Genomic DNA, 16,492 nt, shown 5'->3' with positions numbered 1-16,492 from the left:
ACAGAAAATCCATTACAACAGGACTACTATATACTGTATCTGGACAATTAAATGAGAGAGCATTACAAGCATTATTCATTCATTCATCTTCTGTAACCGCTTGTTCTGTGAAGGGTCGTTGGAGCCTATCGAAGCTAAAAGGCCCCAGTCGGCCTGGAGCCAAACCTGGAGCGTTCTTGCTGTGAGGTATCAGTGCTAACCACCATGCTACTGTGCTAACCACCATGCCACTGTGCCACCCCACATGCAGATGTGATATTCTAAAATATACTTGCAAAGAAAAAGACGTTTTGGACTGACAGGCTTAGTACAATGGCTCCCACAGGCCTAAAGCTAAAAAAAAAAAAAATGGAATCTCATGTATGATGCAGTGTTTGTATTTTTTTATCTTTACTCTGAGTAAAGTTCTTGTCCCCTCTTCTTCTTGCCTGCTGACAACGATCTATGCAGAAAGGTGCAATATAGTTCTCTATCATCTCGAGACTATCTCTCCACTCTGTTACATATTCCATATGTACGGGAATGACCTCCCCTGCATGCATTCCTACTTCATTTCTTCTCCACTGCTGTTCGGTTTTTGGAAGATTTGAACATCAACCAACACTGCTTCTTCTAGGCCGGTTAGCAATCACAGAAATTGATGAAAGCTGAGCCATTTTACTCTTGTTAATACCAAATGGGTGAAGTGCAAAATGTGGAGAGATAGTCTCTTCACTCAGAGAACCAAGGTTACAACGTAACCTAACGATCTTCCATAGGCATTTTGATAATCAATTTTTACTTTTGTTTTGCTATTTAATTCACTAATTACCATTTTTTTCCAAGACTGTGGATCAGTCTTATCCCAGTGCATCCCACAGATACTTGATCAGTTTGGGATCTAGTGAATGTAAAGGCCAGGTCAACACCTTGTGCTGTTCTTCATGTTTTTTGAGTTGTTCATTGTGGCGTACTTCGATGCCACTGTGAGTCCTTTCAGCAGAGAATCACCCAGAGAGCAATGACGTTTAGGTTTCTTTATTGAGAACACAACACTACACTACACAACATTCCTTGTCGTTTGCAGGCTTGCACTCCTTTCTCCTGCCGACAGCCGTGCATGTGTCTCTCTGCATTGTCCCTCCAGGTCCAACACGCTACTGTGTTTTAAAAGGAGAGAGTGATTAGTCCAACAGGATGCAGGTGTGCCAATCACTCTCACCTGGTGCTGCTCTCATGAGACCTCTCCACACCTTTCTCCTGCAGCTGATGCACCATGCCCCCTCCACATTCCTAAACCATTTTTGTGTCTGTGTCTGTGTCAGGCTGCATCCTGCTGGGGATGGCTGCTGCCATCAAGGAGTGTCATTGCTATGGGGTGGTGGTGCCTGGTCTGGTCTAGGTGGGTGATACATGTCTAAGTAACATCCACATGAATGCCAGGTCCAAAGGTTCCCAGCAATGGACAATGTTATTTACTTCTCCTGTCAGTGGTCATAATGTTATGCCTGATCAGTGTACAAAGGAAAGGACAGTGCAGAATACGGCCAATTTAGAATCACCAATTAACCTAATGAGCATGTCTTTGGATGGTGGGAGGAAGCTGGAGTACCCGGAGAGAACCCACGCAGACACAGGGAGAACATGCAAACTCCACACAGAAAGGCCAGCCGGCCCATGGATTCGAACCGGTGACCTTCTTGCTGTGAGGCATCAGTGCTAACCACCTCGCCACTGTGCCGCCCAACACAAAGAATTTTCAATGTTAAATATAATTTTTCCAAATTTGCAATGACAATAATAGCTCTCACACCAGGAACCACAAGAATGCATTTTAAGCCAGGAATCACCTCCTCGGTCAGGATGAAACATAAATGCAGAGCACCTTAGGGCTTACGAGATTGCTCTTGGGTGTCTTCACAATATGTTGTTCATTTGTTGGGGCATTTAGCAGGTAATTGGTTACTAAATCTAAAACAGGGTAACAACAAAATGAATGTTTCACTTACATTAATCAAATGACAATTATTGATACCATTGATCCTTTTAGCAAGTTTTCCATGTAAAAGGTGCTAGAAATGTAAAATTTAAAATGACAAACATGTCATTGCATGTTTATAGACAAGTTTGTCTTTCTCTGGAAAACTAACATATTTTCCTTCTGTGACGATCCCTCCCACTTGCTACATAATTTGATGCTGGTTTTCAGGTGGAGCTGGGAGGGGTCTGCTGCAAGTACCTGCCCATGTGGGCTCGGTTTCTTAGAAGGGGATAAAGGACGGCCCATCTCAGTGTCTTTGTCTCTCTCTTCACTGGGTGGTTTATTTATTTATTTATTTGGTTTAGCTTTGTACTGTTTTAATATAGAATATTTTCTTTGGTGGCTGACTCATTGGCTCACTCCCCATTGGGTTAACTCATGCTAGAGTATAATGTGACTTATCAGACAGTTATTTAAATGGAACTCTTCAAGACAGCTTCTTTGGCATCAACTTCTGGCAGCAACAGGAATAATGTAACGTCTAAGAATAATCACATGACCAAAGATGTATAGTATATTTTATTTAATTGGCACAGCAGCAAACAGCAATTGTATAAGAAAAAAAATGCTTTATTACAATGCAGTAAGGTAAAGTAGACTAAATCATGAATCAGACACGTTTCTTCCTTACTGGTTTAATTCAAATATTTCAAATATTGCCTCTTGTTGTATTACAGAAGAAGAGTCTTTTTCAAATTTTAGACTTTTTTCAATCTGCCAGCACGTAACATGCAAAGATGTGTAACATTTTGTTAACCACTGTGTTAACACGTTTTATTTCTGTTATCATTTGATGCTGTATTACCTGTTGTGATCTGCACGATTTCAGTTTCTAGACAATTAGCTTGAGCTAAATCTAAAAGTTAAATTACGGAGTTTGCTTAAGAAATAATTTCCTGCATTTCCGAAGACATTTGTGTCTGCTCAAAAATCTCATCAATCTCACTTCAACACCAGATAAGAATTCTCACAAAATAATGCACAGTTATATAGCCAGTTCATCGCTGATTAACAACTAACATTGCTTGCTCTGCTCTAAATCAGATTCAGTCTGAAGTTCAGTCGTACTGGACCATGGGGTGATCACTCCAGGGAGGCAGGCGGGAGAGTTTCTCCTCAGTGGATGTTTCGATGGGCCAGCCCCAGGCCTTGAAGAATCCAGTCAGGTTCATCCCCACTTTCTGGGAGAAAGTCTCAGCATACAGGTTCATCTTTCCTGTGTTGTCATTGGGGAAGTTGCTCATGTCGTGGTAAGCAGCAAACACCTTCTTAAAGGCATCCCAGCCAAACCTTTCCTGGAGCTATGTGGAAAGAGAAAAGGGTAGAGATATATGTGAACAGAATGAGAGGAGGGTTGATGGAGGAACAGAATACTATGACAGAAGTACAAAAAAGTTGTAAGAAGGTATTTTGGCCACACAGAGATAGAGGTGGAGAATTTCATGTTCTCTTGTGTTTATAGTGATTGAATGTCATCAGACACTGAGTGTGGTTGCAGAGTAAATAGGGAAAAGTTCCCTTAACCTCTAAGAGCACACAGTCCTCATATGTCCAAACGAAAAATGAGATGTGACATTGGTATAAAACAAAGAACAAGATCTGATTATGCATGACTGCTGGAGGGCGACTTTAATGTTGCTGATATTGTGTAGGTCTCCCTTGTGCCTCCAAAACAGTTCTGACACATCAGAGAATGGACACGGGCCTTCTGAGGGTGATTTGTATCTAAACCAGGAAGGAACTCAGATCTTATGGTTCATTTCCTTTCTGAAAGTTTCATCAGTCTTTTAGGAGGGTTGAATATTATATGTTGACCATATTTTTGATTTGCAAATATAGATGCTGGTTTTGCTGGTGTTGCCCTTTAGCTGGGTAGTTTAGATTAGCTCATGCCATTAGCCCAGTTAGTCAGGTCTAGCCATCTACTGATTACCTGAGATGAGGCTAAAATGTAACATCATCAAAGCAATTCTGGACTAAAGAATCCTTTTTCTACAGAATGTAATATGCAGTCATTTTCTCTCACCTGCAAGTATGTCTCAAGAGCCACAAACACTTCCCAGCTGCTGAGTTTCCTGCCTCCCTCCACATACTCCTCTATACGACGCTGCCGTTCTGTTTCGGTCAGATTTGGATGGGCCTGCATTTATCATTGCAGCATGTTTATAAAGGAAAAATAATGAGATGGAGAAACAATATGATTAAACATATGTAAATATTTACTAAGTGGTTGCAATGTGTAGTCACACACCTAGAGACTGTTGTAGTTCATTACTATTTACCAATACTGTAGTAAATTACTCCACCTGTGCTCTGTTGACCTTCAGCACCTCTTCATGCACATACACTGACCACAGGTTACATGTGGCCTCAGTGGTGTGAGGTCGGAACTCCCAGCAGTCTCTCTGTTGGTTATGTCCCAGTTCATGAGTTTCTCCCCAAAGACCTTTGGTCCTGGCATCGTTTGGTTTGACCAGCTCATCCGCTATAGATGAGTGCATCATGATGGGATAGCCTGAATGCATCCAACCTGGATGGAGGAGACACAGCTCAATCTGGGTTGTCTGAATGTAATCGTGGTTAAAACTAGTAGTAAAGCACTTTTTTTTGGACAGCACAATTAAAACATTTTCTTGAATGTGTGAGAATGAGACAGAAAACACACATACCTGCAGAAATCTGAACATCTGCTACAATGCGCTCTTTACGGGGAAATTTCCGAGGGGTGACAGCCAGATCAGCAATACCCTCCATGATGCCATTCCAGAGGGTTGACACCTCATCAGGACGTTCCAGGTCCCTAACAACATCTGATGGTACAGTGAGGATGATGTTGTCAAACTCCAGCTCTGCCCAGGGTGAAGGAGCTGCACGCAGCACCGACCAATCAGCTGCTGTTGTCACACCTGAAGGGAAGCATGTGGATGCCGCAGTATAATAAACTCAGACCTTAAGGGAGGAGACAAGGAGCCAAAGCTTCCTTCTCTGGTCTCCACATCTGATCTCATTTGTCCCATCCACTCAACACCTTTTCATCTTTCTGTTTGTTCCACTGACCCTTTAGCATCTAGTCAGGCTTTGTTTCTGAACTGCACATTAACAAAATGCACATGACCAGAAACACAGTGACCAATAACATAGCAGATTAATAAAGCACATTTTGTAGATTCTCAACACATCTTTTCAACATCTAAACCTCTTTCATGCAAGGTGAAAAGATGGTGACACAGGCTTACCAGATTTGTAATAAGGTGCACGCACAGCTGTCTGCACTATGACCTCTGCCTCCTCCACATACGCGTCAGGTGGAGCCACCAGGTAGATGAGTCCCCCCCACATGTTCTGCACCTGCATCACCTCTGAGGTAACAGGAAATCTCTCCAGAACACTTGGCGCTCTCTTCAACTCTTCAGCCTTCAGGAAGTCACTTTGACAGCCTATCTGAACCTGAGGATGACGTCGGAAATGTTATTTAAAACCTGTATAATTCTATGGTGCAGTATGATTGATTTTCATAGATGTATTTATGTAATAAACTGTTGATGAGATGCATGAAATAGAGGAATAACAATAGAGGAATAGTAGTTGGCAAGACAGCTAAATTTATAGAGGGCGCATTTTCCAGAACATTCACATTTTCAGTCACTACGAGACTAAAGAAGACAGATTTCTATAATGTAAATAGAGGTGACCCCAAACGGTAATACCTGTCTTCATTTTGAAAGGTATCCCTCTCTTTTCAAGTATCCTTTTCCTGTTTTTTGAGGAAAGTACATTCAAAACTGTTCATAGGGTAACTACTGTTTTTTACAACCTGGACCTTATTTCTGGCATAACATACATTCATTTACTCAGCCATATAACTTTTGTGTAATTTGTAGTCAGTCAGGAGATATTTAGATCTGCGTATATCCATATAATGGGAGTGACTGGGGCACCAAAACACAGCCTCTAAATAACGCATTATCTGCAGCGAAACTCGTTCATTTCATCAATATTTTGTTATTGTACACTAGTGCTATTCCCCGTACAGTCCGGAGTTACCTGTTATCATCATCCGGGGTCTGTAGGTCAATCTACAGACACCAGATGTCTTCTCACCTAATGCGTTACATAGAGGCATGCGTTTCCGTGCCCCAGTCACTCCTGCTATATATACGCAGATCTAAATATCTCCCGAACGACTACAAACCACACAAAAGTTATATGGGTGAGAACAGTTGTGTTTTATGCCAGAAATAGGGTCCAGCTTGTAAAAAGCAGTAGTTCCCCTTTAAGTCCACAGTTGCAGTTACAGCAGTACATCTCTCTGGCATAGTGTCAATATATTTCCTGAGAACTTCAACACTAATGTTATCCCATGCCCTTTACAACTCAAGCCAATGGCTTTCCTTTGAGTGTATAATAGATCTGTTAATTTCCCCATTGTGGGACAAATAAAGGTTTTTTATTCTTATTTTCCAACTTGGGGGTTGACGTCCAGACTTTGAGTCCAGACTCCCATATGGTACTCCGTGACTGTTGTGGTAAACTTTCTTAATGATGCCATAAATTTTCACTAAGTCTGTTCCTAAAGGTTAGATTATGCTTCCGCGTAGTGATCACGCAATGGTCACGCAATGGCCACGCAGTTGCTCGGACGCAGTCGTGAGACCGTGATGGTTCTGCGTGGGGTTTATGTGTCGAAATGCATGCCACACCGGTAGAGGGCGCTATGATTTTTTGTGACCGACCGACTGAGATTCTTGTGACTATCTCGCCTCGTTATTTACCTTCCGGCTTTTGTCGTAGTCACAGTGTACGATGGACACCGAGACAGAGAGACTGGCGTTGGAGCTCCAAATTATTCAAGCAGAGGAAGAAATACTTCTTTTGCAAATTAGGGCACGACAACGCTGTGTCAACGCGGAAGCATAATTTGGGCTTAAGGCTGAAATGGCACCCCACTCCATAATACTACTTCCTCCGTGTTTAACTGTTGGCAGGAGACACTCATTTTTATATCTCTCCTCCTCTCTCCTTTGAACATACACTCTTTGTTGTCATACTGTTCAACTTGAACTAATCAGTCCATAACACTTTATACCAATCTTCCTTTGTCCATTTATTGTGTTCTTTTGCAAATTTCAGACGTTTCACATACTTTTAATAATGGTTTCTGTGCCGTTATTCTGCCAACAATTCTTTCCTCACCCAGTTTTGGGCGCACAGTTCTTGCGAAACACTTTTGCACCATTAGTCATAGTGGTGTTGATGGAATCACACAGCAGTGTCCCAAGACAAGATCAACATCAGTTTAACCATGATCAAACCTGACAATGATTTCACAAGTAATTTGTCTCCTTTTGTGAAGGAACATGCTGTTGTGACATTGACAGTAAATTAGGTCTGGGAAACTTACTTAAATCTTCATATGATGGCTCTCTTCTATGGTTTATAGAGCATAATGATGGCTTTCTAGCTTTGTCATCCATTTCATCTGTAGTTTAATGGCCATTTCAACAAAAACAACTGAAAACTCATAAACATGCTAAGTGTTCTAATAATTTTGTCCATCACTTTACATTAATGGACTTGACTTGATGTTCAAATTTTGCAGAATGTTGACATGATCACAGTAAACTTTGATTTAATGTACTGTACCATCCATCTCTTGTTCACCATCTTTTCTGGTATGATCATGTAGACCCTCATGCCAGGAGAGAGATACAGACCGGTACTGATCCACTCCTCATTTTCTGACACACAAACAGAGCAGCAACTGTTATATTGAGGTGTATGTAAATTAGATATAATAAAAGTGTTACCTTTCCATATTAATGCAATGCAATATCACTGTGGGGACAAATAATTCAGAAGTTATTTCACACAATTCTTCACAACACTGTGGTCTGACCTGCTGTTTGTGCATTTATCCTGATCCTTTGGTTGTAGACAACAGCCTTCGCAGGGATTTGCTTGACGATGTAGGGCAGTAGGGCATCTTGATCTGGACAAACATTATATAGGTCTTTCACCAGAGAGAGAAGAAAGAGGTCCTGGGGACTCCTCACAGGGTTGTTCTCACTCACCTGGAAATAAACATATATCGTAATTTAGAAAACAACAGACGATGACATCAAATGAGGTGCAGGTTAGAGGAATTGAATGGAATATATGCAGTAATGGTGCATAAATTATTCAGCTCCCTGGCCTTCCTAAAAGTCACTTACCTACTCACAACTTCACATTTACTGCCACCCTTTCACCACCAAGAGCATTCTTGTCCCTGGAGGCAAATTGTGGCCCTAAGAGAGAGGATCTCTCTATGCCTATTGACCATACAAGCAGTAAAATTCGGAAAACAACATATTGCCCACCTGTGGCACGTCACTGCACTTTAAGATGTCAATGAGGATGTCCCGCACTTGTGTGTAGGAGAAACTATCAAAAGCCTTCATGGTCAAGACTTGGGCACAATCCATCCCCAGTTTTTGAAGGTGCTTCTCCTCCTTCTCAGAAAGTTTGTTGCCGTGGATAACGTGACCAGCGAAACGTTGCAGACGATAGCGGAAGTGCTTGTCTCTTGTGGCCTGGCTTTTCACACAGGCCTCATAGAGACCATTACCGATTGTGTCCACCAACAAGCTCAAGCCCAGTTTGTTCAGGATCCTGTTTCCTGAAACACAGGAGACACACAAATCTGACTTGATTTCTGTTCTGCATAATTCAGGTCAAATTCACTCAGGTACCAGCATTTAAAAATGCCACACGGCCCAAATTATATTCAACAAACTGAACTGCAAAACCCATTTAGGACATGTTTAGGGCTGTTTTAGTTTATCCTAGAATACAGATAGCATATAAATACCAACATATACCTGTGAAAAAACATCCCAACGAGTGACAAATCAATTCTTCTTTCCTTTTTTTAAAGAGAGACCTAACACCTGTCTTTAAGGGCGGGGAGGCCTAGGGCTGTGCTCAGGGAAACCTCTGTGGAGCAAGGCATCAGCAGTAGAAAGGAGAAAGATGGTAGTGGAAAAGGTACAGAAACAAGAGGAAGCAGTTAGATGCTCTAAGGCAGTGTCGCAGGCTAAGCAGGGTCATTGGGTGAACTGGGATAGTGTGGAGAAAAAGGAAGTTAAAGTGGAGAGAGCTTTGGAGCATGGAGGCCAGCGGGATCAGATTTATGATAGGGGCTACTTATGATGTGCTGCCAACTCCCCAGAACCTAAACCAGTGGGTAGGTGAGGATGCTGCCTGCCCACTGTGCACTTGTGTATGTACGCTTAGCCATATTCTGACAGGTTGTAGGGTTAGTTTGTCCCAAGGACGTTAAACCTGGTGTCACAGCCAGGTACTGAAATGTTTAACAGCTGCCACTGAGGAAAAACGGGTGAATGTAAATTCCATGGCCGTTAACAGAGGGAATAGATGAAGAGTTTATACGGGAGGGAGAAAAGGCTAGACTAGCAAGCATCAGGCATAACACGGGACAGCTAAGAGGGGGCGTCAGCAGCGTGGAGGGGGGTGACTCCAGAAAACTGGAAGTCACTGTTAAGCCTTCTTGAGGTGTCGTGGGCCTAACTTAACGAAACATCGGTGAAGGGAGGTGCCCTCTTGAAAACTCTAATGGCACGCTGCATACTGCTGTTGATTAGGCCTGGTATCTGATTTCTTCATGCTGGTTGGTTGCAATATTTCTTTGTCTGGTTAGCTGCTGAGCGGGCCATACAAGTCAGCAGCATTTACTTAGTTCATTTAGATTATAGGTTTAATCGTCATATCTCATGACGTAGGTTTGGTAGGGTTTCTCAGTTGGACACGGCCTCTAAATGTGTTTTGCCTGGGATCTTGGCACAAGGGATTGTAAGATCTAATCCTGTGTATTAACGAATGTGAATCAAATTCCCAAATGTTCATTATTCAGATGGATTGAGGTTTTAGATTTATTGGCACATGTCACAACAGCAGATTGGTCTGACAGCAAAAAAAATAAATAAAAATGCACAGCAGAACTTTAGTTTATATTTTAAAAACATCTGATCTTCTGAATGTCAGACATTTTGGGTGAACAGGGTTTGGCAAAACTGTCAGATGTACAGTTTATTTATTTTTTTACAATGAGTGCTGCTATGACAGAATGAATTATGATACATTTGTAGGTGTGTTGCTTATCTATAAAATATGAATTTTGACTACTACCATGTAAGCATTTTTTACAGAACTGTAATCACCTCTGCTGTTTCACTGTATTATTTATGCATAAAGAGAATGCAGCAGGATTTCATTTGTGGCAAGAAAGGTAAACACTGCGAGATCAGCTATTCTTGTGAGATCACAGGAAGTAGACTGCGCCCTACTTGATGTCTCTGTCTTCATACTGCACCCCTACAGTCACAGCTGTCATGTCACTGCAGAGGTACAGTAGGCTAACCACGTTGTTGTAGCTGCTTCAAAGATGCAGATTTAAGAATACGTAAAAGATGATTGTGTGCCCATAAATAAACACATTTCTAAATGATTTCTAAATAGTTAGCTCCCTATATGTTTGGACACTGACACATTTATTCTTATTCTGACTGCTTACACAACATATTTAAGTTACAGTTATATAATGAATATGGGCTTTAGACACAGACTGCCTGTTTTAATTCAACAAGTTAAAAGAAACTGTTAAAAATAAATGTTTAGGAACTTCCACCATTTTTATACATATTTTCGGGAGCTCAAATGGAATTGGACAGATTAACTTGATCAGAAATCACTAGCCTTCTCCATGCAGCTGATGTGTTAACCGTGCTTGTTTGTGGTTTCCCCTAGCTTGAGCTATGTATTCTTTCTATACATGGTATGAAGGTGTTGAAGGTGTGGCCTTCAACACACCACTCCACAACTACCACTGGATTAAGCTTTACTAGTGTCTTTTTTAAAACTGTTTCGTATTTCAAGTGTCTAGTACAACATCATATACACATGTGCTCAACATACATTGTCATTTTATATTATCATGCCAGTGAACTTGCCAGACTGTTGGAACTCAACATCTTTTGGTGCATCATCATACCTGAGAAATCTGTTAATGGATTTTGCCCCTGGTGTGTATAAGCCCAGTACCAGGAGTGTCCACCAATCAGCAGACCTCCTCCCTCTGCCACAAAGTCTTGGATTTCCTCCACATGCTCATCGCTGTACGCCGTGCACACAAACACACTCAGGTCTTTCCTGAATTCTGTCTTCTCACACTTGAGACCAGAGGCGGTGAAAATGTTGACTGCTGGAGCAAAACCAACGACTCCATCCCGCCCTTGGTCCAGCCAATGAACAGCATTGTTCCAAAATGAAGCCAGTGTCTGGAATAAAAAGAGCTAATTTAAAGCTGAGACCATGGTTAAATAAGTCGTATGCAACATCACTTAGCACAATGCAGGGAAACAACTAAAAGACACCTTAAGTTAATATGTAGACTAACAAATGAGAATCGTATTTAAGAGACGATAGACAAACGTGTTTTTATTGTGTACTAGTTTGCAATTCAGAGTTTGACTGATTCACACTTCACCTCCATGTTCATGAAGCTCTCATGCGTTGCCACAATGACCCGTCCCCGCCCATAGTATGCTCCTGCCAGGAACGCCCGTCCATCGGCGGTGGTCCCAATGGGGAAGGACAGAGGGCCATGAACTAGAACCTCAGAAGCTGCAAAATCTCCCTGGAGGTTAAACTCTAAAATCCCTTTGAGTAAGAACTCCAAGTCCTCCTCAAAATTTTTACCAATACTGTATGAAGAAGAGAGAGGAAAACCCATATGGGTGATAATGGTGAAGTAAGAAAGAGAACACAATGCACGCTGTAATTAAACATAGCAGGGCCACACGTATGGCACATTTTTCAGAGAAATAGAAAAACTGCAACTTTAAATCAAAGAGAAGTATACACTTACTCTATAGCCTTCCAATGGGATGGGATTTCTGGGTAAACAGGCAGGTTCTCTGCCGCTCCATAACCTGGTACAAAGTAGATGCCAGCCACTCCTGCCACTTTATTCCCAGGAAACTGGAGAAATGGGTTCTCATTGCTGTGACATGAAGCCCAGTGCCACGCTTGCCCCCCTATCAGCACTCCTCCTCCAGCTTTCAGAAATGCCACCAGGTCTTTTGGGTCTGAACCCACGCTGTAGGCATCTGTCACATACACACCAACTCCTGGATTGTCACTAATACCCCCCACAACTTCTACTTGGAAGCTGGATCTACTGATGTGATCAGCGACCCACTTGATATTTTTGTGCACCCCTACAGAGATGTTTTCAGATCCATCTCCTCTCAGCCAGGTCAGAGCGTTCTCTGTCAGAGCTGGAAAGGGGGTTAGATAGTCTTCATGACCCAAGACCACAACCCTTCCACGGCCGTACAGAGAGGCAGCCATCAGGACCTGGCCTTGGCTGTTTATTGCTAAAGGGAAAGCATGGTCTCCAATGAGCACCAGGTTACAGGGAACAGCAGGGCGGCGTAGGTCCAGCCCACTGATACCTCTCATTAGAGAGGTGTAGGCCCCTTTGGGATAGGACTGCATAGGCTGGTTGGACATGGTGTGGAGATAAAATGCTCTGAAATTTGGGTGAAGAGGTGGAGGGCAGACAAAAGTGCAGCTGAATGTAAGCTGTGTTAGTGAGTGAAGTTAAACCCAAGATGGCTGAACTTGTTAGGTTGTCCTGTGAAAACAGAGTTGACACAACTTCAAATATTTTATACATCTATAACAATAAAGATACAACATTAAAATGTCAGTCTAAAACTGGTTTAGAGATGAACAGCAGTACACATCAAGCTTGCAACTTTTATTTTCTTCTAAACACTCCATAAAAACAAATTTATTTTTACCTGAATATCAGTTTGGTTGTCAGGAGATATACTTTCGATCGAAGTACAGCAGTTATCCGAACACAACACTTCCTAAGAGTGTATGTCTGACGAGGGAGAGAAGACAAAGTGAATAGAGAGCACTATTTAAAGAAAGAGAGAACATGAGGAGGGACTTCAGTCAACTCAACCCACTTTGACTAGATGATAGATAAGATCGCATTCAGAGGCTACTTTCAATAGAGTAATACTAGAACATGTACATGTAACTCTCAACTGCTGTTTTTATTATATATATATATATATATATATATATAGAGAGAGAGAGAGAGAGAGAGAGAGATTGACTCCATTCATTATCTTCCTTTATAACTTCTCCATGTCTTGCTTTAGTTCTTTCCTGACACTCAGGTTTTTGGCACTGTTTTTTGTCAACATAATCGGTCCTGTGTCACTGAAAAGCCACTTTCTATTTGTTCACCCTCATTTTTTAAATGAGATAAAAATCAACCATCTCAAGGACAAGGACACACTGATCATCTTGTGACAATACAATGTTCTGCTGGGAAACTTTTGGACCTCGAATTCATATGGATGTTACGTAGACATGTACCACCCACCTAGCGTAAATGAACATGGGCTCAAACAGATGGGACTCATTTTATAGTGCACCATCAGTGACACCAGATACTTTCCGTGTCTGGTTAAAAATTTTCATGTGCTGACATAAAAATCTAAATGTTCAACATAATATTTTTTAAAATGCAGAAACATTTGTAATTACATTAGCATCTCCCAAGCTCTTGTACCAGGAACATTGGAACAAAATAAGAAGAAGATGGGAAATATGATAAGAGAGAAGATAATCCTTTCATTTATCTCATAATGTTTGTGCATGTATTGATGGAGAAAACAGTTAGTAAAATTTTGACTGGCTGGTCAGCAGTTTGAAAATGCAGAAGGCAGCACTCAAACACAGTGTGTGACAGACAAGTCAGTTCTCAAGAAAACTACACAAGGACATAGGTGTGAGGCCACAAACAACTTTTAATAAATTGCTGACTGCGGGTTCCTTCCTTTTCCCTTCCTCGTCATCGTAAAAATGAGCTCAACTATACATGAGAAAACAAACTCATAATCTGTTATTGCATTATGTGAACAGAAAATCCATTACAACAGGACTACTAAATAAATTCTTGCTGTGAGGTATCAGTGCTAACCACCATGCTACTGTGCCACCCCACATACACATGTGATATTCTAAAATATACTTGCAAAAAAAAAGATGTTTTGGACTGAAAGGCTTAGTATGACGCCCACAGGCCTAAAGCTAACACAAAAATGGAATCTGATGTATAATGCAGTGTTTGTATTCTTTTATCTTTACTCTGAGTAAAGTTCTTGGCTCCTCTTCGTCTTGCCTGCTGACAACGATCTATGCAAAAAGGTGCAATATAGATGTTCCATACGATCAGGATAAAAATCAACCATCTCAAGGACAAGTGTGGACAAATGATGAAACACTGATCAGTCACAACATGTCACAACATAGTCAGCAGTTTGAAAATGCAGAAGGCTTTTTCTGTGAACTGTCACAGTTCACAGAAAAAAGTCAGTTCTCAAGAAAAAAGTCAGTTCTCAAGAAAACTACACAAGGACATGGGTGTGAGACCACAAACAACTTTTAATAAATTGCTGACTGCGGGTTCCTCCCTTTTCCCTTCCTCTTCATAGTATGACAAACCAAACTTGTGGTGTAGGTGAGTCAATAAGAAGAGCCAGTCGTACAGTTAGCAACTTTACCGAACTCACAGTAGCGGAGTACAACCATATGCATACATGGCTAACACCACATCCCAACACACTTCTTCCATCCATAGTGTATCTGGACAATTACATGAGAGAGCATTACAAGCATTATTCATTCATCTTCTGTAACTGCTTGTTCTGTGAAGGGTCGCTGGAGCCTATCCCAGCTAAAAGGCCCCAGTTGGCCTGGATTTGAACCTAGAAGCTTCTTGCTGTGAGGCATCAGTGCTAACCACCACACCACTGTGCCACCCCACATGCAGATGTGATATTCTAAAATATATGTAGAAAGGTGCAGTATAGATGTTCTATAGGCATTTTGATAATCAATTTTTACTTTTGTTTTGCTATTTAATTCACTAATTACCATTTTTTCCCAAGACTGTAGATCAGTCTTATCCCAGTACGTCCCACAGATACTTGACCAGTTTGGGATCTAGTGAATCTAAAGGCCAGGTCAACGCCTTGTGTTGTTCTTCATGTTTTAATCAGGGAAGCCCAGACAGCCCTCTCCCCAGCCACTTCCACCAGCTCCTCCGGAGGAACCCCCAGGCGTTCCCAGGCTAGACGAGAGATATAATCCCTCCATTGTGTCCTGGGTCGGCCCCGAGGTCTCCTTCCGGTGGGACATGCCCGAAACACCTCTCCGGGGAGGCGTGCGGGAGGCATCCTTACCTGATGCCCTAGCCACCTCAACTGACTCCTCTCGACGTGGAGGAGCAGCGGCTCTACTCTGAGCTCCTCCCGTATGTCCGAGCTCCTTACCCTATCTCTAAGGCTGAGCCCGGCCACCCTGCGAAGGAAACTCATTTCGGCCGCTTGTATTTGCGATCTTGTTCTTTCGGTCATTACCCAAAGTTCATGACCACAACATAGGTGAGGATTGGAACGTAGATCGACAAGATCGACCGGGTTAAGCATCCGCATCACTGCAGATGCCGCTCCGATCCGCCTGTCGATGTCCTGCTCCCCCCTACCCTCACTCGTGAACAAGACAATACTTGAACTCCTCCAGTGGAGTGACTAACTGTATCTTTTTAAAATACAACAGGCTTAAAAAGGCTAATTTCTGTGTTTGGTGAGAGGTTTCATCAACCAAAACAAAGAACTTTCAATGTTAAATATAATTTTTCCAAATTTGCAGTGACAATAATAGCTCTCACACCAGGAACCACAAGAACGCATTTTAAGCCAGGAATCACCTCCTCGGTCAGGATGAAACATAAATGCAGAGCACCTTAAGGCTTAAAAGATTGCTCTTGGGTGTCTTCACAATATGTTTTTCATTTGTTGGGGCATTTAGCAGGTAATTGGTTACTAGATCTAAAACAGGGTAACAACAAAATGAATATTGCACTTACATTAATCAAATGACAAGAAAAAAAAGACAAATTATTGATACCATTGATGCATTTAGCAAGTTTTCCATGTAAAAGGTGCTAAAAATGTAAAATGACAAATATGTCATTGCATGTTCATTCACAAGTTTGTCTTTCTCTGGAAAACTAACATATTTTCCTTCATAGTGTGTGTAGTAACTGCTGCTAAATCAGGATCAGCTCATGAAACTACTTCCTTAAATTGCATTGTCAGCGTTTTGTTATTAGTGTTGTATAATATATTACCTTAGAAAAGAATAGTGGTTAGAGAAGCAGTTTTGCAAGGAATCAAGCTTTAGCCTCTGCACCCCCTTCACCTGCAATTCTGCATCCTCATCTCTCAAAACGAATGAAGAAATCAGCCAGCAGTTTCAACCTGTTTTTCAGTAACTGGAAATAAGTGCAGTTTATTGGTGACAGTAAAGGCAAATATGAACAAA

General features: G+C 41.7%; 1 protein-coding gene across 1 annotated transcript; it reads right to left on the bottom strand.

Annotated features, from left to right (window-relative positions):
• Positions 1–2,531: 2,531 nt before the first annotated feature.
• Positions 2,532–13,099, bottom strand: LOC311498053 (TRPM8 channel-associated factor homolog). The gene is made up of 12 exons (XM_084558492.1): positions 12,886–13,099; positions 11,946–12,716; positions 11,565–11,781; positions 11,070–11,355; positions 8,380–8,678; positions 7,917–8,091; positions 7,664–7,758; positions 5,257–5,467; positions 4,690–4,926; positions 4,327–4,550; positions 4,047–4,160; positions 2,532–3,321 (listed from the first exon to the last, which is right to left on the bottom strand). The coding sequence occupies exons 2-12, from the start codon at positions 12,590–12,592 to the stop codon at positions 3,079–3,081; spliced, it is 2,748 nt and encodes a 915-aa protein (XP_084414618.1). The 5' UTR covers positions 12,593–12,716; positions 12,886–13,099; the 3' UTR covers positions 2,532–3,078.
• Positions 13,100–16,492: the final 3,393 nt, after the last annotated feature.

Source organism: Chelon labrosus, assembly GCF_963514085.1.
Source record: "Chelon labrosus genome assembly, chromosome: 13".
Taxonomy (NCBI): domain Eukaryota; kingdom Metazoa; phylum Chordata; class Actinopteri; order Mugiliformes; family Mugilidae; genus Chelon; species Chelon labrosus.
This window is presented reverse-complemented; position numbering and strand designations above follow the sequence as displayed.

Coding starts and splice junctions, on each gene's coding strand:
- LOC311498053 (XM_084558492.1), bottom strand. CDS start 12,592: ATGTCCAACCAGCCTATGCAGTCCTATCCCAAAGGGGCCTACACCTCT. Junction 11,782..11,945: donor TCCCATTGGAAGGCTATAGA/GTAAGTGTATAC, acceptor TTCTTCATACAG/TATTGGTAAAAATTTTGAGG. Junction 4,551..4,689: donor AGATGTTCAGATTTCTGCAG/GTATGTGTGTTT, acceptor TCCTCCATCCAG/GTTGGATGCATTCAGGCTAT.